The 26,836-nt window shown below is 43.1% G+C and overlaps 1 protein-coding gene across 2 annotated transcripts in view; it reads left to right on the top strand.

Annotated features, from left to right (window-relative positions):
* LOC125298404 (complement C3-like) overlaps nt 1-26,836 on the top strand; it is a 63,908-nt gene that overhangs the window by 35,930 nt on the left and 1,142 nt on the right. For both annotated transcript variants that reach the window (XM_048249112.1, XM_048249111.1), the window contains exons 19-39: nt 795-934; nt 1,440-1,652; nt 2,288-2,348; nt 2,957-3,043; nt 5,181-5,384; nt 11,511-11,586; nt 11,676-11,835; nt 12,154-12,249; nt 12,630-12,780; nt 13,189-13,352; nt 13,440-13,595; nt 13,714-13,773; nt 14,906-14,996; nt 18,845-18,893; nt 19,218-19,308; nt 19,549-19,638; nt 19,821-19,926; nt 20,043-20,132; nt 22,598-22,678; nt 24,760-24,843; nt 25,565-25,700. In XM_048249112.1, coding sequence (XP_048105069.1) covers nt 795-934; nt 1,440-1,652; nt 2,288-2,348; nt 2,957-3,043; nt 5,181-5,384; nt 11,511-11,586; nt 11,676-11,835; nt 12,154-12,249; nt 12,630-12,780; nt 13,189-13,352; nt 13,440-13,595; nt 13,714-13,773; nt 14,906-14,996; nt 18,845-18,893; nt 19,218-19,308; nt 19,549-19,638; nt 19,821-19,926; nt 20,043-20,132; nt 22,598-22,678; nt 24,760-24,843; nt 25,565-25,700 — 2,386 coding nt within the window. The remainder of the gene's footprint in view (nt 1-794; nt 935-1,439; nt 1,653-2,287; nt 2,349-2,956; nt 3,044-5,180; nt 5,385-11,510; nt 11,587-11,675; nt 11,836-12,153; nt 12,250-12,629; nt 12,781-13,188; nt 13,353-13,439; nt 13,596-13,713; nt 13,774-14,905; nt 14,997-18,844; nt 18,894-19,217; nt 19,309-19,548; nt 19,639-19,820; nt 19,927-20,042; nt 20,133-22,597; nt 22,679-24,759; nt 24,844-25,564; nt 25,701-26,836) is intronic.

Here is a 26,836-nt window from a genome sequence, read left to right as displayed (position 1 = left end):
AAGAAGGCGGAAATAGGGGACGGGTGATCCGATACATATTAGGGGTTTGCACGGACGTCACGTTCTGGCCGGTAACCATGGTAACCCAGCACGCGCGACCATATTGGCGATACTCGGTGAATTAAGTACAATGGAGTATTATGCAGTTTGGATATCTTACGTGATTGTAGCTGTGTCTAAACAACAGAAAAACTCATCAAAATGCGTCTAAGATACAAAGGCATATAGGCAGGACTTGGACCACAAAAAAATGTGCGATGTTTCGAGAAATTAAAGTTTATTGGCAGCGCAGATCCATATGAGTTGGGTGAGGGAGACGAAGTACCAAGTTCAACCACAAGCGCCTCCCTTCCTCTGATAACTTCTGGCATTATTCTCCTTTCTCCCTGTTTTTTTTAATAACTTTTGGAAATCGATACCTACAGCAGATGTTTTTCTCAGTCTGACCTATTGGTACAACCTAAAACACGGCAATAATTAACCATTTTCCTTGACGATGTTAGGGATTTAGTGTCTAATGCTTTCTAATGAGGCGAGTATTTCCAATATGGCAACGTCCAAATCTGATGACACGCCGTGCAAACCCCTACAGCCCATAATAGCTATGAAAGTTAAGTTCATCTTCCCCTGATGTGTTTTGTACACAGTGATCACATTATGGTGGATAAGCAATGTTAACAATTAAGCATCTTCATTACAAAAACTGTCCATGGAGACAAATTTCCTCATACATGCGTGTCATACACACTACATCAAACTAGGTTGTTATATATTGTAATTCCATTGTATTTAAGGTATCTGTGTGGCAGACCCCTATGAAATGGTGGTGAAGAAGGACTTCTTCATTGACCTGAAGCTGCCCTACTCTGCTGTACGTAACGAGCAGATTGAAATCAAAGCCATCCTCTACAACTACATTAGCATGAAGATGAAGGTAAACGGGTGCTTTAGAGTCATTTGTTATCATCTAAAAGAAACTATTACTACATTAACATGATGATGAAGGTAAACGTGTACTTCAGAGTCATTTGTTATCATCTAAAAGAAAGTGGGAAACTATATATGGAAAAAAACTGACTTAAAAATATGTATTCAAAGTCAGGGTTTTTGCTCAGGTTTGGAAAGTCTGGGAAAATATGGAATTATTGCTCATAATACATGAACATTTTTTTTGGAAACACTGAAAGCTATTAATTTACTTATTTACTATCTTAGTTTTATATTAGGTATTCATTCATACACATAACCATAAAATGCATTCAGTCTATCTTTGGCCAGGTTTGTGTGGTTTATGGTGACCAGTGATGACAGAGAACCATAGCGCAAAAGTCCGCAAAAGATCCAGCAGCTGCTCATACTGTATAGACTAGCCATATGGGAGAGCCGTAAGACTAGTTTTCCTCTTAGCCATAAGCCACATTGAGTCTGTCTCTGCCCAGGTACGTGTGGAGATTATGGAGACCAAAGACGTGTGCAGCGTGGCCACCAAGAAAGGCAAGTTCCGCACTATTATTGAATTGGACCCCATGACATCACGAGCAGTTCCGTTTGTCATCATCCCCATGCAGCTGGGCAAGCACACCATCGAGGTGAAGGCCGCCGTGTACGATGAGGTCATCACTGATGGCGTCAAGAAAGACCTGCTGGTGGTGGTGAGTTTCAGAAATGAATAAATACGCACCATTTAGATAAATAAACAACCAAACAAATAACTACATGCTAATAACAAAATAAATAAAATAAGAAAATAAAACAAATGAAAATGAAAAATAATAGAGATGTTTTAAATAATGTGTCATTAATGTCCCTATTCAGGCAGATGTTTTAAATAATGTGTCATTAATGTCCCTATTCACGCAGATGTTTAGCCTGGGTGTTCCCATGCTGCCTTGCGCGCGATTTGATTCACGCTGCTAAGGCAGCCTGGAGACCATGGAGCAAATTTTCGCCTGAGATAGGGAACCAATCACAGAACAGGGGGGAAAGCAAGACGATGATGAGCTATGCACAGACGCATTTGATAGACATCCGTGGCACCCAATAAACGGATCTCAAATACGAGAAAATGAACGTTTGGTTCCCAGACCACGTCTCATTGAGAAGTGGTGGCGCTAGCCAGGCTAGCAGATGTTTTAAATAATGTGTCATTAATGTCCCTATTCAGGCAGATGTTTTAAATATAGTGTCATTAATGTCCCTATTCAGGCAGATGTTTAAAATATAGTGTCATTAATGTCCCTATTCAGGCAGATGTTTTAAATATAGTGTCATTAATGTCCCTATTCAGGCAGAAGGCATGCGGTCAGAGTTGCAGGTGGCGAAAGTTGTACTGAACCCATCTAAGCATGGTGAGTCCATGATGGAGCATCCACAAATAAAATTGTCTAACTTTCAGTTTACAACAGTAAACTCGCAAGTACTGGAACTATACTGTAAGTAAACTATTGGACGTACTAGTTATATACTTCCAGCACATTTTTAGTTTATTATAGTATACATAAAGTATTTTTAAGGTGTAAAAATAGTTAAGGTTTAGGTTTAGGTAGTGGGCTAATTCTAGGTTTCAATTCAGGTATTATTTTCATACTGTACTTGAAGCATACTTTTAACTGTCCTTCAAATTAGGCAAACGGCCCAAAATGTATACGGTAAAATTTTACTTGAAGGTATCTACATGAGAGTGACATTAAACTGGCATTACCCTAACACTAACCCTAACTCTAACTTGTCATGGCAAAAACCGTAAGACACTAACCCTAACTTGTCATGACAAAAACCGAATGACACTTTGACAGAAGCGTTATGCCATAAATGTTTATGACTTGTTTATAATGTTAATGACACGTTTGTGACAGTGTCATGTCACTCTTATGTAGATACCATCAAATAAAGTGTAACCAAGTATATTTTAAAAAAGAATGTTGAAACATACTTTTTTTTTCTTTGACTTACTCAGGTGGAACTCAAGTAGAGGACATCCTCAGCCAAATACCCCGCAAGCAGGTCCCTGGCACCCCTGCTAAAACCTACTTCACAGTCTCAGGTAAAATACACTTCAGCAACAACTTGCATTTATATACAGCGTAACCAAGGCACTCAAAGCACAGTGCAGTGAATGGGGAGCCTCACTAACCACTACCGATGTGTACCGTCAACCTGGATGATGCACGGCAGACATTATGTGCCAGGATGCTCAACACACACCACCTTGACTTGAGGTAGAGGAAGAGGAAATGAATGAATGGGGGATAATTAGGGGACCAGATTGAATGAGCCAGGTTGAGAATTTTGCTAGGAAACCGGGGAAACCTTTGGTGCTATCATAAGTGCTATTCATAATGCAATAGAGGCAGTCTACAGACTTTTGACCGGCTAGATTCTGTTTTGACTGGGGAACATTTCCCAATGCCACCCTATCTCTCTCTCCCACTCTCTTCCTGGTCACTGTATTCACTGTCCTGTATCATTAAAGGCTATATGTTTGTGGGGCCAAAGATGATTTTCCACTAGCCTGACGAGCCAGACCCACATTAAAATGTAGGGTCTGGGCACTCACCGTTCGCAGTGCTCAGTCTGAGGGGCGGGATAATCGGTTATCTTTCAAATTCCCTCTGCATGCAATAGCACCTACAAGCACCTACAAGCACCTACAAGTATCTGGTTCTCCACCTGGACAATAAACTGGACTGGTCAGCCAACACTGATGCACTCTACAAGAAAGGCCAGAGCAGGCTGTACTTCCTGAGCAGGCTGCGGTCCTTCAATGTGTGCAGCAAGCTCCTCAGGATGTTCTACCAGTCTGTTGTTGCCAGAGTCCTCTTCTATGCAGTGGTATGCTGGGGAGGAAGCACAAAGAAGAAGGATGCGGGGCGAATTGACAGGCTGATAAGGAAAGCTGGCTCTGTAGTGGGAGCTGAACTGGAGTGCATCACTTCAATATCTGACAAAAGGACCCTGAACAAACTGATCAACATCTTGGACAATGAGTGTCACCCACTCCACAGCACTATTGTTAAGCAGAAGAGCCTGATCAGCTGGAGACTTCGCTCACTGCCTTGCACAACAGACAGACTGAGGAGGTCATTTGTCCCCAGGGCCATTGAACTGTTCAATGCTTCACTTAAGGGAAGAGGAGAGATAGACTTCTCTGCATAGTCTGTCTGCCTCTTCACCCCTCCATGTTTGGATACTGTCTGTCCACTAGCCACTTTTTACCACTGTCTTTCTGCCTCACTTTTTGCGTGCTATATTAGCACATTAGCACATATGCATAACCCCTCCCTCCATGCCACAGCCGAACTGTGGCCACACTTATACCTTTTCTTAAAATAGTTATATAGATAGATATATATACTTTGTTCTTGCACTGTTGCACTGTTGGACTTACTCATTTGCACTATCACCATGACACTCACTCACACAGAGCACCTTACCTTACCTTACTATGCACAGAGAATCACAGGCTCAGTGCCTGCCTCAGTCATTGCAAGCGCCTCTTGATTGATTAATCACCACTATGTGGATACTGTTTTTAGAATTGATTTAGATTAAGTGTTAGTTCGTATAATTTGTACTTTAGTATATTTAGTATATTCTTTATATTCTACTGTCCTTATTGCTTAACTATGTTTTTATATTATATACTTTTAATTACTTTTTCTGCTGTTAGTGAATGTGTGTGTGTTGTCTGTATGCTACTGAGACCTTGAATTTCCCCTGGGGACCAATATCAATATCTTATCAATAAAGTATCTATCTATCTATCTATCTATCTATCTATCTATCTAGGACAGCGCTATGAGTCCTATGCATTTCCCACCAGCGGAGCTAGTTGGCTTGTTCAGACTTTTGCCAACTTAAAAAAAGCTTAACTCATGTCACACTGTTCGCCAACAGCAACATCCATCTTCTTTGTTTTCAAGTAGCAGGGAATTCAAGCCAAACTGTTGCAACTCTGCCATCAATCATTATGTTAAGCCCGCCTAACGACTTTATACACAATTTGATTGGCCTAATAGAAGTTTAATTTTTCAAGCTCACAAGCCAACGGAGAGTTGCTAGACTAGCCCTGGCAGCAAATGTAATTTGCTGCCGCTAGGGTGCTTCTAGATTTCTAGGCTAATTTTCCACAGGAGTGGATGATAAATATTTCTATTATATTCATGATTTTTTTCATTCAGCCAATCAGATCAGTCAGACCATTGAGAAGGCCATCACAGGAGACTCAATGGGTTCCCTCATTGTGCAGCCCAGAGGTTGTGGAGAGCAGAACATGATTACCATGACACTACCCCTCATCGCCACCCACTACCTGGACACCACCAACCAGTGGCAGAAAGTGGGTCTGGAGAAGAGAGACACGGCCATCAAATACATCAAGATGGGTGAGTCACACACTATCAAATACATTAACATGGGTGAGTCACACACTATCAAATACATCAAGATGGGTGAGTCACACACTATCAAATACATTAACATGGGTGAGTCACACACTATCAAATACATCAAGATGGGTGAGTCACACACTATCAAATACATTAACATGGGTGAGTCACACACTATCAAATACATCAAGATGGGTGAGTCACACACTATCAAATACATCAAGATGGGTGAGTCACACACTATCAAATACATTAACATGGGTGAGTCACACACTATCAAATACATCAAGATGGGTGAGTCACACACTATCAAATACATCAAGATGGGTGAGTCACACACTATCACTCAACATGGGCAAGTCACACACTATCAAATACATCAAGATGGGTGAGTCACACACTATCAAATACATCAAGATGGGTGAGTCACACACTATCACTCAACATGGGCAAGTCACACACTATCAAATGCATCAACATGGGTGAGTCACACACTATCAGTCAACATGATTTAGGGTTAGGTTAGGGGAACATGATATTTGGTGGAGTGGGTGACTGTGAGTGCACTGGCCGATTGGATCCAACCACACCAACAAGGAAGGGAATAAGAGTATGAAAAAGGTCAACTGTCAAAATAAAATAATATAATAATATGTAAATAACCCTAGGTTAGGTTTAGGGATGGGGGTTAGGTTAAGGGGTGGAGGTTAGGTTTAGGGATGGGGGTTAGGTTAAGGGGTGGAGGTTAGGTTTAGGGATGGGGGTTAGGTTAAGGGGTGGGGGGGTTGGGGGTTAGGTTAAGGGGTGGGGGCTGGGTTAGGGTTAGGTTAAGGGGTGGGGGCTGGGGGTTAGGTTAAGGGGTTGGGGTTTGGGCCAAGCAGCTGGGTGGGGTTAAAACTAGGGACTGGGGCTAAAAGGAAAAAGAAAAAAGTAAGTGCATAGAAATGGGGCTGGGAGTAAGGGATAGACTAAAACCAGTGTTATAAGTGCTAGAAATCAAGAGTGCTATAAGTGCTAAAAATAAAAAGTGTAAAATTCATAAGAAACAACCTTTGAAAATAAACACGACACTGCAGAAATAAAAAGTAAACATATCTAAATTGTGTCAGGTGAAAATAAATAATAAAAGGTAAAAGTCCTGGGTTAGTCTAGGGGGGAGTGGAAAAGATGGGGTGAACTGGGGTGGAGAACTTAATAGACTAAAAAGAGGGGGGGAAAGTAATAACAAAGTAATAAGGGATAAATAACATAACAGTTTTTTCATATATAAATAAATAAGACAGGACCTGGGAGAAAAAGGGAAGGAAGGATGTAGCTTTATTGAGAAGCAGAAGGAAACAGAGGAGTGGATTATTTGAGACCAAGGGGGAAGAAAGTGTGAAGTTTATTTATCCAGCTCCGTTCTGCTCGTTGCCTCTGTGCTCGGGTCCAGCCGGGGTTGCTCTCGAGACCACAAATGCCAAGGTGTGCAGTGCTGTGTTGCTGGAAATGTGTGACTATATGGGTGGTGCGTGAGTTCCTAGAAATGGTGTATAGATGCTGTTTGAGTCTGGTTTTGATTGAGTGACCTGTTTCTCCTATATACTGTAAGTGACATTTATTGCATGTGATGGCGTGGAGCAGCATTTGTGGTGTCTAGTGAGAGGGGTGTGTTAGGGGCAGAAAGGTGTGAGTGAAGGTTAGTGATGAAGTGTTGTGGTTTGAAGAAAGAGTCCTGTGGTGATGGCTTGAGTGGGGGCTTCCTAGAGAAACGTGATCTAATGAGGAGGTCTTGAAGGTTTTTGTTTTACGGAAGGCTGAGATGAGTCTGTGATGCTGGAAGTGAGTGTGGGAGGACTGAAAGTGGGTGAAGTGTTGTTTGAGAGTCACGGTGCAAATGTGTGGTGGGTTGTGAAAAGGTAGTGACTAGTGGAATGAAAGGTGTGGCAGTGGGGTTGGGGTCAGGAGTGGGGTTGGGGGGGGCCATTATGGTGGGAGGAGAATTAGTGTCAGAGCGAGTGGGAGCAAGAAGGGTCAGGGTGTCTGTTTTAATTTTCCTTAGAAATCTTTTTTAGTATCCACGAGGCGGAGGGCTCTAAAGAGAATTTCTATAAACTTCCTGGAGGTCTGTGGGAAAAAAAGTGCAGAATCTGATTGAAACGAATGATTTGTGATTTAATGATGCCTCGGAAAGTGTGTTTGGGGTGGTAACTGGATTTATGCAAAAGTGCGTGCGTATCAGTGGGTTTGAAGAAAATTTTAGTACTGAGGGAACTATGTGTTGGAGTGGATGGTGTAAGAAAAAGTGTGGTGTCCAGGAAATTGACTGAGTGAGGGTCAATTGTGGATTTCAGTTTAATTGTAGTGTGGTGTGTGTTGAGTATGTTCATAAAGTCAGTGAATTGGTCTAGTGTGTGAGTCCAGGCGCCGATGATATCATCCAGGAAGCGATAGAAAAAGAGGGGTTTCAGGGGACATTTGGCTAAGGCTTCTTGCTCCCACTCGCTCATAAAGATGTTGGCATATCTTGGGGGCGAATCTCTGGCCCATGGCAGTTCCATGGATTTGTAAAAACAGTTTGTCGTCGAATTCAAAGTCATTATGGGTTAAGCAGATTTCTAAAAGTTGAAGTAAAGTATTGTCTGGGCGTGTGGGATCTGGAAATTGAGTAAACTTGTGCTGTACTGCTTGAAGGCCTGAGATGGTGTCTATGTTTGTATAGAGACTGTCAACATCGATGGTGAACAGGTAAGTATGGTTGGGAACTGCCATGGGCCGGATTTTATGTATGAAATCATATGTGTCTTGTATGTATGTGGGGTGTTTAGTGGAGAGGGGATTAAGAAAATGATCTATGAAAAAAAGAAATGTTATAAGTGGTGGAACTACAATCTGAAACTATAGGTCTACCAGGAGGGACTGCTGCGGGAATTGTCCATGAGTCAGGTGGCTTGTGGATTTTGGGGGAGAAGATAAAAGGCGCCGGGGTCTGGGTTGGTCTGGTCCGATCAGGAAATCAAATTGTTTTTGGTTATGGAATGATTGGTATATAGTGAGAGGACCAGATTGCGAACTTTTCTTGTGCTTTGGGTTGAAGGGATTGAGTGATGGGTTTGTAATGGAGTGGGTTGGAAAGTTGCCTGTTGGCTTCTAGGAGGTATTGGTGAGTGTCTAGAATAACTATTTTGGAACCCTTGTCGGCTGGTTTAATGACGATGTTTGGGTTGTGGCAAAGTTGGAAAATTGCTCTTTTTCTGCTGGGGAGATGTTGGGGTGGCTGGAGTCAAAAGGGCAGGAGAGATAGGTGGACAGGGAATGGAGATCTTGCCTAATAAAGTGCGTAGTCTCCCATCCACCTGGGAAGAGTCAGGTTCCCAGGTGGAGGGGAGAGAAAATGAAGGGGACGGGCTCACGGTGGGGTTTGTGTTTAAAATGATCATGTAATTTCAAGCGTCTATGATAACCATGGATGTCCCTTCGCAGTCCCTCCCGGTCCTGGCTGGTAGGTGTGGGAATAAAAGAAAGACCTTTTTCTAGAAGTGCAGTTTGTACAGGGGAGAGAATAAGGGACTTGGACAAGTTGAGGATGAGGGAGTCAGTGTGAGGTGAAGTGTGATTCAGGGTGTGTGAGGGTGTGTCCTGATTTAGGGTCTGTGAAACGTTAAATTTAGTTGTGAGCACCAGAAGTGGAGGATTTTGGAAGCTACTTCTGGGGTCCAGTGGATGTGATCAAGTGTGGTGGAAAATTGATCTGCTGGAAGTGGTTGGAGGTGGGGGAGGTGGGTGGTGATGTAGCGGTTAATCTCGGTGAGATTGTACTTGTAGTGTGGGTGAATAGAGGGGAAAAGTTGATGACCGGGACATAAATGTTGGCGTTGGGGAAAACTTTGGTGGCCAACTTAAACATTTTGTGAAGTTGTTTGTTGGTGGTGGCCTTAGCATTGTGCTCTCTGTTGTTGGTACCCACCGACAGGACTAACAGCTCAACGGCTTCTTGTGGGGAAGTTTTCTCAAGTAACCGGTTCATGTGGTTGGCTGTGGCACCTGGGTAGCTGTCTATCTGTATGTTGGGATATGGATGAGGGGGAATACGGGCCAGATTGGAATCGCCTATGAATAATATGGGTTTGTTAGGTCTGATGTGCCACTCCTGAAGTCTATTGTTGGACCATTTGTGATAGGTAGGAGAGAAGAGGGGGAGAGAGAGAAGTGGGACTGTAGGAGTCCGAAGAAGAGGAAGGGGCCTAGGGGACAGGGGTTGTGTAGAGTGTGGTGTAGGTGAGGGTTTGTGTAGAGGTAGGGGGGAGGGAGTAGGAGCCCCAGACAGTTCTACACCTGTGGAGGTGGAGGGCTCAGCATTGGGTTTTGTAAGCTGGTTAGCTTTTTTGTTTCCCTTGCTCATCATCACCCTTGATGGTTTGGACTGTCCTGGGTCTACCCCTCCCACTTGGGTGGAACCTGGTGGAGAGAGACATGGTGTTATATCCTGTGGAACCAAATGTGTTATGAGGTGGTTAGCCTGGGTGGTGTTAGTGGTGGCCGTGTTAGGGCGTTGGGTGATTGTGGGCTGACTGTTATGAGTGTGAGTGACAAGGGCTGTAACCTGTATGGTGGGTCTGTTTTTGGGTGGTGTAAGGGTAGGGGAGACCGGGAGAGTGTCAGTAGGGTGGGTGTTAGTGGGTGTAGGGTTAGGGTTAGTAAGAGGGTTTGGGGTGTCAATGGGAGAAGTGCCTATGGGTGTTGGAGTAGTGGGGGGATTTTTGGTGTGGTGTTGTGCGTTCTGAGTGGTGTGTGTGGTGTTGGGTGGGTGTTGATTGTCATCAGTATCTGAGAGTGTATCTGTCAGGTCAGGTGTGTTGATGGTAAAAGTGACCTGCTGTAAGTCAATGGAAGTGGAGAGTGAAGGGATGGATGGGGTGGTAAGTGTGGGATGTGGCATAACTCCCAAGTCCTGTTTAGGAGGGGGAGTAGGGGCCCTAGTGGGTGCAGGAAGAGGAGGGAATTCAGTGAGAAAAGAGGGGTCAGAAGAGTGAGTGGGTGTGGGGGGGTCCCTAGGAGTGGGGGTAGTAGTATGGGGGGGGGGTGGTGTGTGTTGGTGTTGTGTGGGGGGGGAAGACTGAGGGTTGAGAAGCCGTTGAACTGTCTGTAAGGTAGTGGGTGACAGGCGAGTATGGTACCTCTTTCTGGCCCAGCCACTGGCAATCTGAAATGCCAGTGTATTGAAAGGGGAAGGGGTGGAAGTCAGTAGTGTAAGTTGTGTGTTATAGTGTTCCAGAAGAATGTCCATGTTGTGTTGCATCCAGTCTGATGTGTTCTGGTTGAGTAGTGTGCGTGTATGTTGAGTGGGTTAGGGTGTTAGGGTTAGGGTTAGGGTTAGGTTTAGGGTTAGGGTTAGGGTTAGGGTGAACCCAGCCTGATTTGACAGCGGTTTCTATTCCGCCCTGCAGCTCAGGCTGGAAACTTGTAAATCTCTTTCTCCTGCTTTCGTTACACTTTTACGGGGGCCAACCACAAAACTGGCTTATCCACCTGGCGCGCTATTGGCAGGTTTAAAACGATGACAATGGCGGGAGAGCCCGGAGTTTTCGCGTCGCTCTGCGAAAGTCACCCGGTTCGTTGGTCAGATTGGTGAATGACTATCCAATTATGTACAGAGTCATTTGAACTATGCCCGTTGATCACGCCTCTTGTGCAGTAGAAAATACATAGCAGACTCCCCAGACCAATGTTTAAACTTAAAAGATTGAGCTTGGTCTGGTGAAAGCCAGACTATGAGTGAGTCACACGTTAAAACAAATCCCTGCCACTCATCTAAAATCTTAGCCTGTACGCATACTGTATGCTTCTCATAGAGAATGTTAGGTCATCTTAGTCGTTACCACATTACAGTCAGGGCAGGGGAGGTGCCATGGGGAGAGAGAGTGAGAGAGGACTTTTCTAAGCTCACTCAAGCCTTAAACAGCCTCTTAACATGGATGGGTCATTGCCAATTGGAAGTCCTATTGATACAGAGCTCTATCTGTGTGTCTGTGTGTGTGTGTGTGTGTGTGTGTGTGTGTGTGTGTGTGTGTGTGTGTGTGTGTGTGTGTGTGTGTGTGAAATGTATGTCACATTATTTTCATTCATTTATTTTAATCTCTGTAGGATACCAGCAGGAGTTGGCCTTCCGTAAGCCAGACGGGGCATTTGCAGTTTGGGCAGACAAACCTGGCAGCGCTTGGTGAGTTGCAGGACATTCACAATGATTTCATGATACTCAAGATGATTCATGATGACAAATAGTCTTTCCCCTCCCCCCAACCCCTACAGGCTAACAGCGTACGTGGCTAAGGTCTTTGCCATGGCCCGCGACATTATCAGCATAGAAGAGAAAGTGGTCTGTGACGCTCTCAAGTGGTTGGTGCTCAACTCCCAGCAACCAAACGGCATCTTCAAGGAAACTTTCAACGTGTACCATGCAGAGATGGTGGTATGGGATCCTGATGATAGATTGACCATTACTTTGTGCGAACTGTCAACACTATATAGTGTCTGAAGTAGAAAAGGTGCTGTACATGTAATTTGAGTTGTTTTGAACGCACTTTATTTATTTTTTTGACTTTGCATTATTTTCACAGTTTTTTTTCCTTCGCTTTGCTGCCTTTCTTCAATCCTCATTAATGCTAATGATGTGCAACAAGTGAATATTTTACAGGGAAAAAAAAAAACCTACACACAGCACCCATAAAGAGTACCGACTTTTTGCAATTCTGTATGTCAGTGTGGTCAAAGTGGGATGTGTTTCCAGGGCGATGTACGAGGAAGTGATGCAGATGCATCCATGACGGCGTTTGTGCTGATCGCCATGCAGGAGGGCAGTGAGCTCTGCAGTAAATCAGTCACTGTGAGTAACACGTACAGTCTACAGTACACACTCAGATTTTTATATTCAGAGGCGGACATCTCTGGTCCAGAAAATAGAAAGTCTTTATACTGTGCATGTGCACTTAACAGAGGTAATGTAACTAATAAAATATAAATATAATATAAACTAGACAAACCAAAATAAATTATAATAAAAAAAAACATAGACAAACCAAAAAATAATAATAAAAAACATAGCAAAAGGAAAATATAACAAAACAACAACAAAGCCCCTGCAGTTACACTGGTATTACCTGGAAAACAAAATGTTAAAAATGTTTTTTTAATTAATTAAATGGGAAGATATTGTGGTTTGGAAGCAAACTACTCAAAATCGCATTTTGATGATTTTGTCAACAGAGTCTTCCTGGGAGTATAAAGAAAGCCACTGACTATCTGGAAGGCCGACTCAAAACTCTCTCCAATCCATACGCTGTTGCTATGGTTTCCTACGCCCTCGCCAATGTCGGCAAACTGAACCAGGAAGTCCTCTTGAAACACGCTTTTGAAGGTTGGTTAGGAGATATTTGCAGGTTGTAGTGAACAGTTTGACTGTCACAGATTTTGTGGGTGCCTCAACTCAACGTAGTTTTACAATGCCAGCTTCAAAGCAACTGTCTTGAACTACTATGGCAGAAACTCAGCAATGGCATTCAGTTTCAGTTTCCTCAGTTCTCTACTGTCAACCTGGCACCCCCCATGTGCATGATATATTACAATTGATAGTATGAAGATTCATACTTCAAGTAATTTTCTTTCAGATTGTCATAATATGTTAATCCACAATTAACCAAACAACCAATCAATCTACTGTAAACAAACAAACTATTATCTGTGTGCATGCTTCCTAATTTCTGAATTTTGGTCAGTATTAGCTAAAAAGCTACTTGAGGAGACCTGGATGTTCATCCTCTTTTAGATCGCACTCACTGGCCAGTGAAGAGCAACAAGTTCTTCACTCTGGAGGCCACAGCCTACGCCCTGCTGGCCCTGGTGAAGGCCAAGGAGTTTGAGAAGGCAGCACCCATTGTCCACTGGCTGAATGAGCAACAGTTTTATGGAGGAGGCTATGGATCCACACAGGTACAAAGCTGTGTGTGTGTGTGTGTGTGTGTGTGTGTGTGTGTGTGTGTGTGTAAAGTCCCAATAAAACCCCTCCTCTCTCTCCAGTCCACCATCATGGTGTTCCAGGCCATAGCGGAGTACAGCAGTCAAGTGAAGCAGCAGCAGAAGAATCTAGAGGTGGAGATCAAGGTGTCTGGACGCTCCACGCCCATCAAGTGGACCATAGATAACAGTAACGCCTACGTAACACGTTCAGGAAAGGTACCGTACTTACGTGATGCATGTTCATGCTCGTTTTGTTGATACTTTTGTTGAAAGGGACATGGCTATTGATTATTATTTTAGATATTTGTGGTGATTTTCGTTATATTGCCTGCAGATGGATTTGAACCAGAACCTAATAGTCAATGCCACTGGGACAGGTGAAGCAACGTTGTCTGTAAGTTCCTGTTTGTGAAATAAAATCATCATCAACAACAACAACAACAACAACAAATTGTCCCCTTAGTGGGGTATACTACGAATCTCGATTAGTGGGTTAGCGAGTTATGTTGCGCTCAAAGCCAGGGTATGCTGTGACACAACAACAACAACAACAAAAAAACAGAAAGTGGATCTGTTTTAGCGTCGCTATATCGGCATGGTATCTTATGCTTGCAACTACTACTAAACCTGGTCGGGAGGAGGTTATGTGCTAAGTTATTGCTGAAATCGTGTAATCTACTGCCCACTGATCAATCAATTGTCTTGAAAAACGAAGTTATCTCACGTGTAGGATTCTGTCATATATCTTACAGGTGGAGCTCTGCCTCTACAAACATTTTGGATCTCGAATGCGCTTTAATAGTGTTGTGCGTGCAAATATGCCACTATGGACGTGCATACCATACAACAGCTGATGACAATCGATTTATTTGATGTTATAGGCTAGACACTAAAAATGACCGCAGTGTAGATTACACTATTGCTCACAATTCTTTTTTAATATAGGCGGTCTTGTGCGTCTCCACGTTTCACGATTGGCCAACGTCATCCCAACACCGAGAACGGATCTGAGCTGAAAGCCTAGTTTGACAAATATATCACATAACTGCTATCGTAGTATCACTTAATGTATACCCCTGAGTCAAGGCTTTGTGAAGCCTCGATATGTCTACATAGCCTAGATATGGCTAACGTGCTTCGTAGTATACCCCACTGAACTATAAGGTTATATCTGACATTGTTGTCAAAATGTAGTTATTGATATATTATTCTGTGACAACATTTTTGGACATTAAAGCAAAAGAGGCTTGTTCCACTTATCAATATAGGTCTATGGGTATATATAGGTCTACAACTTTGAAGCTTAATATCTCAGAACTACTCAGAATGCAGATATAACGTTGTAATTCCAAAGGGGACGGAATGTCTAGCATTGTTAAACCTGGTGCTCAAGACATTACCCACTGAATATTGTCGACTGACTGTTGAGGGCGATTTTATCTCGGCCTACTGTACAGTACAGATACTTACAATACACTGACTGATTGACTGACTGATTTGCGTTTGCCCCTCTGCTCGTCTCCCAGGTGATGACCCTTTACTACGCCATGCCCGAGGAGGTCACTGCAGAGTGTACAGCGTTCGACTTAAAGGTGAAACTGGACAAGCAGGACAGTGGTAAGACATTCACTAGCGGGATGTTATTGACGTCTGGAGCAAGTTCTCGTTTGGTCCTTGTGCAATGTTTGGCATTGTACCTTCTTGGGACATTCCCATTAGGTCCCCCGGGTGACATCCACGTTGGGTAATTTCAAAAACTTCCTAAGGACGTCCTTGTTTTGGCTCGTTATACCGAGCCTGCGTGCAAGGCAACGGAATTCAACTACAGAATTCGAAAAAAGGACTTGATATATAAATGGGATAATATGCCTATACACATAGAAATACAGCTAATAATAATTCGTACCACAGTTAGGATAGGCAAGGTAGGTAGTGCCCATCCTGTGATAATGTAGGCTAATACAGATATATCATACATATAATAATAATAATAATATTATTAATAATAATAATAATAATAATAATATGAGACTTGTTTCACAGACAATCCTTTTTTGTTCAAGTTGGTAGTCTTAGTCCTCGCAGGGTGGTGACTGTTGAGCTGTATAAGGGGCTGCACAATTGGTTAAGCTTGTTGGCCTGCTCAGTTCTGTAGGACTAAGTGTCCCTCAATTAAAGAACTGTCACCTAAATGTCTTAGCTTTTTGGGGGGCATTTTGTTCTGCATTTGTTTGGGCCTCTTCCTCCTCCTTCTCATCCTCCTCCTCCTCCCCAGCAGAACTATTCACATTCTCTAGTTCTATCTCTCAATTCAGAACTCTTCCTAATCTCTCAATGGGCTCTTTGCATACGGCTCGTTTGTTTCCGGTGGAGCCAGGTGTGTTTGAACCTGCTGCTATTGTTAATGTAACTAGATGTACCGCAGAGCAGTACAAAATATGACCGCCGCCCAGTCCAGCACATTTTTTCCAGAAAAATAAGTCACGCTTGTCAAATTGTGTTCATTTCCTACTTTGTTCCTTTTTTGTGTGTGAGTGTGTGTGTGTGCGTGTGTTTGTGTATGTAGGTGTGTTTATGTGTGGTTCTTAACTGGTCTGGCTTTGGGACCCACAATTTCCCATGTTCATAAAGTCGCGACCCATATATTTTTTTTAGCAATCAAGCCAACAGATATGGTGAGCTACCTGGTAAGACAAGCGAAGTGCCTGTAGGCCTACTTGTTTGAAACATGGATGTTTGGCATTAGCCTACATTTGTGAAGTCTTCAACTCTTGATGTCACCTTTCAAAGTACTCTACAGGTATGACTTTGACAGGGGTGCCTTGTTTCCATGTGGCATTTTAGTTTTGATGGTTTCATGCTCTCATGTGCCAGCCATCTACTGCACACCACACAATGGGGTTTCTGTCCTATTTTGTCCTCACATTAAGTGAATACATATCCGAGGCTACTTCAATATTCAGAGTAGCAGCCTTCTTGCGCTTACCACTAAAATTATGTCTAACATGACCTGTCACATAAACATTGTCTATGTCCATGGCAATGACTGATATGTAGGCTACGAATAAAGTTTATCAAAATAAAGGTCCAATATTAGATTTGATAAGGTAGCATTTTAAATTGGCGATTTTTTTCTTTATTTTTAACTACAAGCTCTGTGACCCTACAACACCGAGTCATGCCACATGCAGAAGTTTTCTGATGATACTGCAATTGTGGGGTGTATCAGGAACGGGCAGGAGGAGGAGTACAGGAGCCTGGTGGAGGACTTTGTGCAATGGTGCAAACTCAATCATCTTCAACTTAACACTTCAAAGACCAAGGAGATGGTGGTGGATTTCCGCAGGTCTAAGCCCACTTTGCTACCAGTCCACATTGATGGGGTCAATGTGGAGGTGGTTAGCACCTACAAGTATCTGGGTCTCCACCTGGACAATAAACTGGACTGGTCAGCCAACACTGACGCACTCTACAAGAAAGGGCAGAGCAGGCTGTACTTCCTGAGGAGGCTGCAGTCCTTCAATGTGTGCAGTAAGCTCCTCAGGATGTTCTACCAGTCTGTTGTTGCCAGCGTCCTCTTCTATGCAGTAGTATGCTGGGGAGGAAGCACGAGGAAGAAGGATGTGGGGCGAATTGACAGGCTGGTAAGGAAAGCTGGCTCTGTAGTTGGAGCTGAACTGGAGTGCATCACTTCACTATCTGACAAAAGGACCCTGAACAAACTGATCAACATCTTGTACAACTAAGCTAACTAAACTGTTTAAATTATTAAAATTTCCCTCGGGATGGCTAAAGTATCTATCTATCTATCTATCTATCTATCTATCTACCTGTGCGCACACCTTGGAAAATAGATGATAATGATGGTGGTAGTTGTGAATAGTAGCAACCAAAGTCTGAAGTACCATCACAGAGGCTAGCTAATAGCAGAGCCCGTTTACATTCTCTGCTACTAGTGTTTCTTAATGCAGCTTCTTCTGCTGTGTAACGTAGTTAGCGTTAATCTTTTCATAACAGCGACACCTCTGTTCAGGAGAATATTGCAACTAGTGTCGTGACCACGACGCGCAAGTATAAATGGTTACGGCGCTTCTGTGACGTCACATTGTCGCGCTACAGGTCGGGTGCGTCGAGTATGTGGCGAACTATAGACTTCTCTGCATAGTCTGTCTGCCTCTTCACCCCCTCCATGTTTGGTACTCTCTGCCCACTAGCCACTGTCTTTATGCCTCACTGTTTGCGTGCTATATTAGCACATCAGCACATATGCATAACCCCCTATATTAGCACATTAGCACATATGCATAACCCCCATGCCACACTTATACATTTTCTTAAATAGTTAAATATATAGATATATAGACTTTACTTTACTTTATTTCTGCATTGTTGCACTGTTGACTTACTCATTTGCACTATCACCATGGCCACTATCACCATTGCACTACCACCATGACACTCATTCACACAGAGCACCTTAGAGCACCTTACCATACCTTACTATGCACAGAGAATCACAGGCTCAGTCCCTGCCTCAGTCATTGCAAGCGCCTCTGATTTATTAATCACTACTATGTGGATACTGTTTTTAGAATTGATTTAGATTAAGTGTTAGTATAATTTGTATTTTTGTAATTTGTATTTTAGTATATTTTATATATATTGTATTAAGTGTTAGTATAATTTGTATTGTAGTATATTTAGCATATTCTTTATCTTCTACTGTCCTTACTGCTTAGTTGTGTTTTTATATTATATACTTTAATTACTCTTTCTGCTGTTAAAGAATGTGTTTGTGTTGTATGTATGCTGCTGCTGAGACCTTGAATTTCCCCTGGGGATCAATAAAATATCTATCTATCTATCTATCTATCTATCTACCCACCCAGAACGGTTCCGCGACCCACTTTTGGGTCCCGACTCACCAGTTAAGAAACACTGGTTTATGTGTTTGTGTGCGTGTGTCTCAATAGGCTCTTTGCATACGGCTCGTTTGTTTCCTGTGGAGCCAGGTGTGTTTGAACCTGCCGCTATTGGGGCAGCCGTGGCCTACTGGTTAGTGCTTCGGACTTGTAGCCGGAGGGTTGCCGGTTCGAACCCCAACCAGTAGGCACGGCTGAAGTGCCCTTGAGCAAGGCACCTAAACCCCTCACTGCTCCCTGAGCGCCGCTGTTGTTGCAGGCAGCTCACTGCGCCGGGATTAGTGTGTGCTTCACCTCACTGTGTGTTCACTGTGTGCTGTGTCTGTTGTCTGTTATCACTAATTCACGGATTGGGATAAATGCAGAGACCAAATTTCCCTCACGGGATCAAAAGAGTATATATACTTATACTTGTTAATGTAATTAGTGTCTACACGGACCCGGTTAGGTGTTACACCTGGCCACATTGAGAGCCTTTCGTGCAAAGAGCCTGACAATGACTTCCTCAATGCTTTTTGTTCAAGTTGATCTTTCTGTTCCCAGTGACGTACCCGGGAGCCAAGGAATCATACATGCTGACCATCGATATCCTGTAAGTTTAAAGCGTCACAGTCTTTATCATGAGTTGTATTATCTCGGGTGTGAATACTCTGATATTTGGGGACTCATCACGTACACAACAAAGTTTATATTTGTACACCCACCCTTGTGGTTGTACAGGAGTCAGAAATGGTTTGTCTGAAATGAGCATTTATCATGAATTGTATGATCTCCTGGAATCCCACCACCACAACAAAATACTACTAATAATAATTATATACAGCATATTTTCATAGTGCCTTTCTCAAACCCAAGATCGCTTTACACAGAGTTAATCATTTATATAGAGAAATCATTTGTATCGATCCATCTTCAGGTACTTGTCAAAGGAGCGTGACTCCACCATGTCCATCCTGGACATTGGTATACTGACTGGATTTGTCGTGGATGAAACCGACCTCACTAAGGTAAGTGACCTGATGTAGCAACACAGAAAGAGATGGGTTGAGTGTGTGTGTGTGTGTGTGTGTGTGTGTGTGTGTTTGTGTTTGTTTGTGTGTGTGTGTGTGTGTGTGTGTGTGTGTGTGTGTGTGTGTGACTGAAGTTTGCATGATTTTAGTGAGTGTGTGAGGGAGGGGAGGAAGTGAGAGAGGGCCAGAGGAAGACAGAGTGAGAGAAAAAGTATTCTGTATTCTGTCCATCCACAGCTGTCCACAGGTGCCGACAGGTTCATCCAGAGATTTGAGATGGACAAGATGCTGTCCGAGAAGGGCTCCCTCATCCTTTACCTGGATCAGGTGTGTCATTTCTATCTATCTATCTATCTATCTATCTATCTATCTATCTATCTATTTGTCCGTCGGTCTGCCTTTCTGTCTGTCTGCCTATTTGCTCAGTGTCTTTCTCCACTCTTTCTCTCTCTCTCTGTCTCTCTCTTTCTCTCTCTCTCTCTCTCTCTCTCTCTCTCTCTCTCGCTCAGGTATCTCGTACTACCACAGGTTCAGTAGCCTTCAGAATCCACAAGGTGATGGAGGTGGGGCTTCTGCAGCCGGCTGCTGTTACTGTGTATGAGTACCTCGATATGGGTGAGGAAACCCACACACACACACACACACACACACACACACACACACACACACACACACACACACACACACACATCCAAAGCCCTCATGTATCCCTATTCTTGTCCCCTTTGTAGAGAACCGCTGTGTGAAGTTCTACCACCCTGTGAAGAACGCTGGAGAGCTGAACAGACTCTGCCAAGAGGACCTCTGCCAGTGTGCCGAGGGTAACAAAAGCATGTTTTTCAAATGGTTAAATAATCTTTAGGCAGTTTTTAACCATTTTTTAAATTGTTAAATCATCATTAGGTAGTTTAAACTGTTTTTTTAAACAGTTAAATCATTATTATGCAGTTTTATGTGTTTTGGCAACACTAGTTAACTGTGTACTATTTCAAGATATGTTTCCTTGCAGGCGGGTGTTTTGTTTGTTTAGTTTGTTTTGTTTTGTTTTGTTTGTTTAGTTTGCTTTTTATAGCATGCCACCTCTTTTTGTTCAGTATCCCCACTGAATCGGTTAAATATGCCATTCTATTGCGTCATGATTCTATTCCTGTACAACTGAATCGGTTCAAAGATCCGTTTAGAACACATTAGACTCTTTATCAACCGTCTCTGATTGGTTAAATATGCTATTCTATTGCGTCATGATTGTATTCCAGTACAACTGAAGAATGCAAGCTACAGAGAGACATTAGGACCAGGGCATCCTGCAAAACGTTCACGCTGCAGTGCTTTGTTCACATCCATTTAGGACATTCTATTTCAAAGTAAAGTAATGAAACTGATTTAGTTTGTGATGCTCGCCAGCATTGCATGCCGTTTAGACACAATGTAACATATGTTCCAGAGGCCTGATGAGTGTACTGTAGAGGCCTGATGTGTATAGAGGTCTGGTTGTGGTAATATAGTATTTTATACAGCAGGTGGCGCTAATGTGTTGTATGTGTGTTCCAGAGGCCTGATGTGTGTAATATAGTATTTCATACAGCAGGTGGCGCTAATTTGTCGTATGTGTGTTCCAGAGGCCTGATGTGTGTAATATAGTATTTCATTCACAGGGTTTCCCGCAGGAAATGTGTTAGTCAAGGTGGTAGGTCGTAGGTGGGGGGGTATCGGCGTCTTGTTTGTGCAATACACTACAGACTCTGTATATTTAACAATTATTTATTAAACACTACATATTAAATAAATAACCAGCTTCTCAAAATAACAGTTATAATAAAAAATAACAACACCAAACAAACTATACAACAGTATACAAATATTTCAAAATATATGTGTAATTTGTGCAATTTTAACAAAGACTATTACAAGCTATAGAACAAGTGCAAAAGAAAGTGCAAAACAACAAAATGTGCTAATGTGATCAGTCACTACTTATGGCAGAGCTGACAACTAGCATCGTTACAAGCCATCCTCCTTGGCTTTACAAAGATCATTTCAAGGGCCCTTTGGTAATTGCACTGTATTACTATTGGACCATTAATGCTTATCTTCATGCAGGCTGTCAGACTGTTGACCTGCAGCCTGTTCCGCAAGTCTGTCCTGATCTATACACCGAGAGTGAATGAAGTTTAGATCATTTTATAGTTTTGTGTAATATGGATGGAATTTGAGCGTTTTTTAATTTAGAGGTCGGAGTGGCCACTCTGTTCCGCTCCGAGTCTGAGGTATGCCCAACTGTCTTCCTAATAAAACCAAGACCTTTAATTTCAAAGATATTGGCCATATAGCCTAAATTCGTTGATGGGCATGGAGTTAGCTAAATGATTTAGAAAGCATACGCGTAGGCACGGATGAGCCTGGATGGGCCTAGGCCCGTCTATTGTCAGTCTTGTCAACACTGAGCTGAGAGCTGGTGGCTGTTTACTCAGCCGGTTCTCCGGTCAAATTCGCATCAGGTCAATCTAGCTCCCTGGTACCAAAGAACTAAGAGCAACGGCAATATATTTCACTCAGAACATTTATTTTAAAAGACTGCAACACTAATAATGCAACAACAAACAAGCTTGGCAACGTTAACTAAAGGGACCAGTCGGGATTAATTGCCAAAAGAACGAAAATGACAAATCACGCAGTCGGCTAAACATTTTAAACTTGCGCCAAACGGATGAACCCAGCATCGGTGCGTTGCATAAATTAAAACACAAATTGAAGCAACAACTTGATCATTGGACAACCCTGCCACTAAACCTTTCCATAGGCCTGCAACGTTTATGACATAAAAAGTGGAATATGAACGCATTTCATCACACCTGACAATTAAACGGAGCTGTGGCTGTGGCTGAATGAAAGGGAGAAAACAGGACAAAGTAACACGTTTTTGTTTTGTTTTTATTGACAACGTAGTTAAGGCGGCAGGCTTGTTTTGCAAAGTACTGTGGGAAACCCTGCATACAGCAGGTGGCGCTAATGTGTCGTATGTGTGTTCCAGAGGCCTGATGAGTGTAGAGGCCTGGTTGTGGTAATATAGTATTTCATACAGCAGGTGGCGCTAATTTGTCGTATGTGTGTTCCAGAGGCCTGATGAGTGTAGAGGCCTGGTTGTGGTAATATAGTATTTCATACAGCAGGTGGCGCTAATTTGTCGTATGTGTGTTCCAGAGGCCTGATGAGTGTAGAGGCCTGGTTGTGGTAATATAGTATTTCATACAGCAGGTGGCGCTAATTTGTCGTATGTATGTTCCAGAGGGTTGCTGTGAGAAGAAGTCTGGGTCAGTCAAGGACACGGATCGTTCACAGTCGGCGTGTGGACCTGGCATGGACTACGGTATACACACCTTCATCCCTTATCTCTTATCCCCTATCAGTGTGTGTCTGGGTCACCGTGTGCGTTTGTCTGACAGACATAAAAAGTGGTGCTGTGTGTTTGTAATGCATGGGTGGAACAGTAAAATATTGACAAAGACAGATGTACAAAGTACCAGTTACACCAGGTCACCCCACACACACACGTACACACACACAGACAGACAGACAGACAACAGACACACACACACACACACAGCAATTCATAAATCTAAGCAAGTTTGCTTTGTTAACAATCAACGCTTGAGAAGTACATTTGTGCATGACATCAGCTCTGTATGGAGACTATTCCACTGATTTATAGCCTTGTGTCCTCAAACATGTTTTTGAGTTTTACATTCTCCCCTTGTGGTTGACTGACTTACCTGTGTTGTTATTGTTTTCGAAGCAGAGTGTATTTTGTTTGTGTGTGTGTGTGTGTGTGTGTGTGTGTGTGTGTAGGCTATGTGAGAGAGAGGGGGGGGATTCAGCAAGAGAGGCTGTGTGTGTCTTAAATATGAAGAATGCTTTACATGACAAGGTGGTCACGCTTGCCCATTTACCGAAATTAATGGTCGAATATTACTGATGATCATTGTTATTTAAGAACATGCAGTGTGCGTAGGGTACCAAAAACATCTTGCTCGTAAAAAAGCATCATAACGCACATTCTGGTCTGTTATTTACTATAGGCTGCGCAAACCACATGCCTTTATTTTGGGCAAGCCTGCATTCATTCATTCATTCAACCTTTATTCTCGGAGGGTCATTGAGGGAAGCCCTCATTTTCAATGAAGCCGAAATTACAGAAGCGAAGCAAAGCGCTCCACAAACAAGACAACATTCGAGGCCTTCTGTTGAAGAATTTTATATAAAGCCTGCGCTGACAGTAATCCTCCTGCCCCTGATAGGCCTACCACAGCTGTGGATAGTGTGGAATGTTCAAGTAATAACACAATCCAATGTGTGTCTCAATTGTCCCCCGCTGACTACCTCACACATTTCTCTAGATTTTGCAACGAACTTACATGACACAATGCCATAAAATATGCCAGTTTTAGGACACAGAATAATGTTTGTAATGATACCAGGTAGGCCAGGTATTGTCGAAGGTGCATGGTGAAGTGAAATTCTTACTTTGGAAAACAAACATTTGCCGATATCATCGCCGATCATCAGAATATTGCAACAGATTCTGTGTTCTGGACTGCAGGTAACTTGTTAAACCAGTGGTTATCAAACTTTTATTTCATTCCCCACTTTGATCAAGGGGCATGACTGATGATAGTGGAGATAACGTGTTATCCCGAGGCTTTTGCAAGTCGGCATCTTCGACGGTAGTCTATTAAAAATATAAGTTTTCGATGTCCCAAACGGAGAGCCTTACTTTATTGTTTTTAACGATCTCTATGCTACTCACAAAAATGTAGGCATGGGGACATGATGAAGTAGGTTATCCAACTGTCGTGTGTTAAATTATTGTGATTACGAGCCAGTGGTTTTCAAACATTATGCATGACTCGGACATCTAACTAAATGCAACAGGCTCATATCGTCCTCGCATTCGCAAAATGAGGACCAGTGTTTTGTCAAATTGCAAATAGCTATTCGTTTTAACTATTTTTTTTATGATAGTAGCCTATACAAAAAGCACTTCATACTATCTTAATCTTGGAATATGGGGAGGGAAGTGGCGCATCTGCAGTCAGCCAAATATGAATGTAATTCTGCGGCATAAAGCAGATGTAATTGTTTATCGTACAGAAAAATAAAAATGACATGTCAAGCAGTCAATTGACTACATTGCAGTCAAGAAGTAGGGCAAATTAATTTACGAAACCAAAACGTGGGTCATAGTCGTCTAAGCCTCTATTGCGTAGCCTGTTAAAAACGTCGCCAGATAGTATTAAATCGGCAACAACATTGTTTTCTGCAGAAGCCTACCCAAGGCTACCACTTCATTCGCGTAATGCGCGAATGAAGTGGTCATTTGAAAGCGATGCCCACTGTACAATTGATTGACTTCAAATGGGCAATAGTGGCTGATACTTTTCTCCTTTTCAGTGTACAAAGTGAGCGTGGAGAAGATGGACCTGACCCACCACACAGATGTCTACCACATGAAGGTCAACCAGGTCGTCAAGGAAGGTACGATGAACTCATAATAATTAAAGGTGCTTTATGTAAGAATGAGTTTTTTTTTCACTATTTAAGATAGGCATTGCAGTCCAAATCAAAACATGTGAGAGTTGGCTAATCTGGCAATCCAAAAGGTTGAAATATTACTAGCTGTGTGATGCAGGCCAAAACACAAACTCAAAACTTAAACAGTATTTGCAGGCTGCAAATGACGTTTACACTGTGAATATCCTGGCTATATCATTGTTGTCAGTAAAACCAGTATGTTGAAAATAACATGTTTTTTAATCTCTGATGGCATATTCTGGTCATTTTATGATTTATTACAATAAATGTATTGCATATACAGTAGCACCTTTTTATTCTTTAACGAGAGTACAGTATTATGTCTATATCTGTGAACTATCTTTTGTTGTGATTACGGTGGTATTGAGCTGATATGTTGTACACAATATGGCATGGTGATGACACAGATAGGAGTCACAGAAATATCATTCCACCTCGACTGGTTACTTATGGTCATAGATATTGTGTAGTGTTCATAGATATTGTGTTACATTAGCCTCTTGATGCTAATAACTTCTGACTGACTGCACCACACTTACAATGTTGACTACCCCCCCCGCCCCTCCCTGTGTCCCCTTCCTGTGAGAATGTGTGATAATGGTTGAGTAAAGGAGTTCTAACCCTGTATCCTCTCTCTCTCTCTCTCTCTCTGTCCCCTCCCCAGGTACTGACTTTGGTGTGGAGGGTCACACACGTGAGTTCATTGCCCATCCTAACTGCAGATCCAAGGTTGCACTGCAGCAGGGGAAGAGCTACCTGATCATGGGCCACAGGGATGACGTGGTGCAGGTCGGGAGTAGGTGAGTGAGTGAGTGAGTAGGTGAGTGAGTGAGTGAGTGAGTAGGTGAGTGAGTAGGTAGGTGAGTGAGTGAGTAGGTGAGTGAGTGAGTGAGTGAGTGAGTGAGTGAGTAAGTGAGTAGAGAGAGGAGTGAGTGAGTGAGGTGGAGTGAGTGGTGAGTGAGTAAAGAGGAGGAGCCGAAAAGGAGTGAGTTGGTGAGTGAGAATGAGGTGAGTGAGTGTAAGTAAAGTGAGTGAGGTGGGTAGTAGGTGAGTGAGTGAGTGAGTGAGTGAGTAGGTGAGTGAGTGAGTGCAGGTCGGCAGTAGGTGAGTGAGTGAGTGAGTGAGTGAGTAGGTGAGTGAGTGAGTGCAGGTCGGCAGTAGGTGAGTGAGTGAGTGAGTGAGGAGGTGAGTGAGTGAGTGAGTGAGTGCAGGTCGGCAGTAGGTGAGTGAGTGAGTGAGTGAGTGCTGGTCGGCAGTGAGTGAGTGCAGGTTGGCAGTAAGTGAGTGAGTGAGTGCATGTCAGCAGTAGGTGGGTGAGTGAGTGAGTGAGTGAGTAGGTGAGTGAGTAGGTGAGTGAGTGAGTGAGTGAGTGAGTGAATAAGTGCAGGTCGGCAGTAGGTGAGTGAGTGAGTGAGTGAGTGAGTGAGTCAGTCCCTCCAGGAATTTGCGATGTTGCAATAGCAACAATTAACGCAAATTCAGCAAATCCTCGTGAATTCTGGGCAACCTCGCAATTTTGTCCAAACACCGCAACTTCCATCGCAATTGAAAAAAAAAGTTTGAAATCAGGCATTTAGATCCTCGCGAAATCCTGGAGGGACTGGTAAGTGAGTGCAGGTTGGCAGTAGGTGAGTGAGTGAGTAGGTGAGTGAGTGGGTGAGTGAGAGAGTGCAGGTCGGCAATATGTGAGTGAGTGAGTGATTGAGTGAGTGAGTGCAGGTCAGCAGTAGGTGAGTGAGTGAGTGAGTGAGTGAGTGCAGGTCAGCAGTAGGTGAGTGAGTGAGTGAGTGAGTGAGTGCAGGTCAGCAGTAGGTGAGTGAGTGAGTGAGTGCAGGTCAGCAGTAGGTGAGTGAGTGAGTGAGTGCTGTTCGGCAGTAGGTGAGTGAGTGAGTGAGTGAGTGAGGGAGTGCAGGTCGGCAGTAGGTGTGTGAGTGAA

This window comes from Alosa alosa, chromosome 7 (assembly GCF_017589495.1).
Source record: "Alosa alosa isolate M-15738 ecotype Scorff River chromosome 7, AALO_Geno_1.1, whole genome shotgun sequence".
Taxonomy (NCBI): Eukaryota; Metazoa; Chordata; class Actinopteri; order Clupeiformes; family Clupeidae; genus Alosa; species Alosa alosa.
This window is presented reverse-complemented; position numbering and strand designations above follow the sequence as displayed.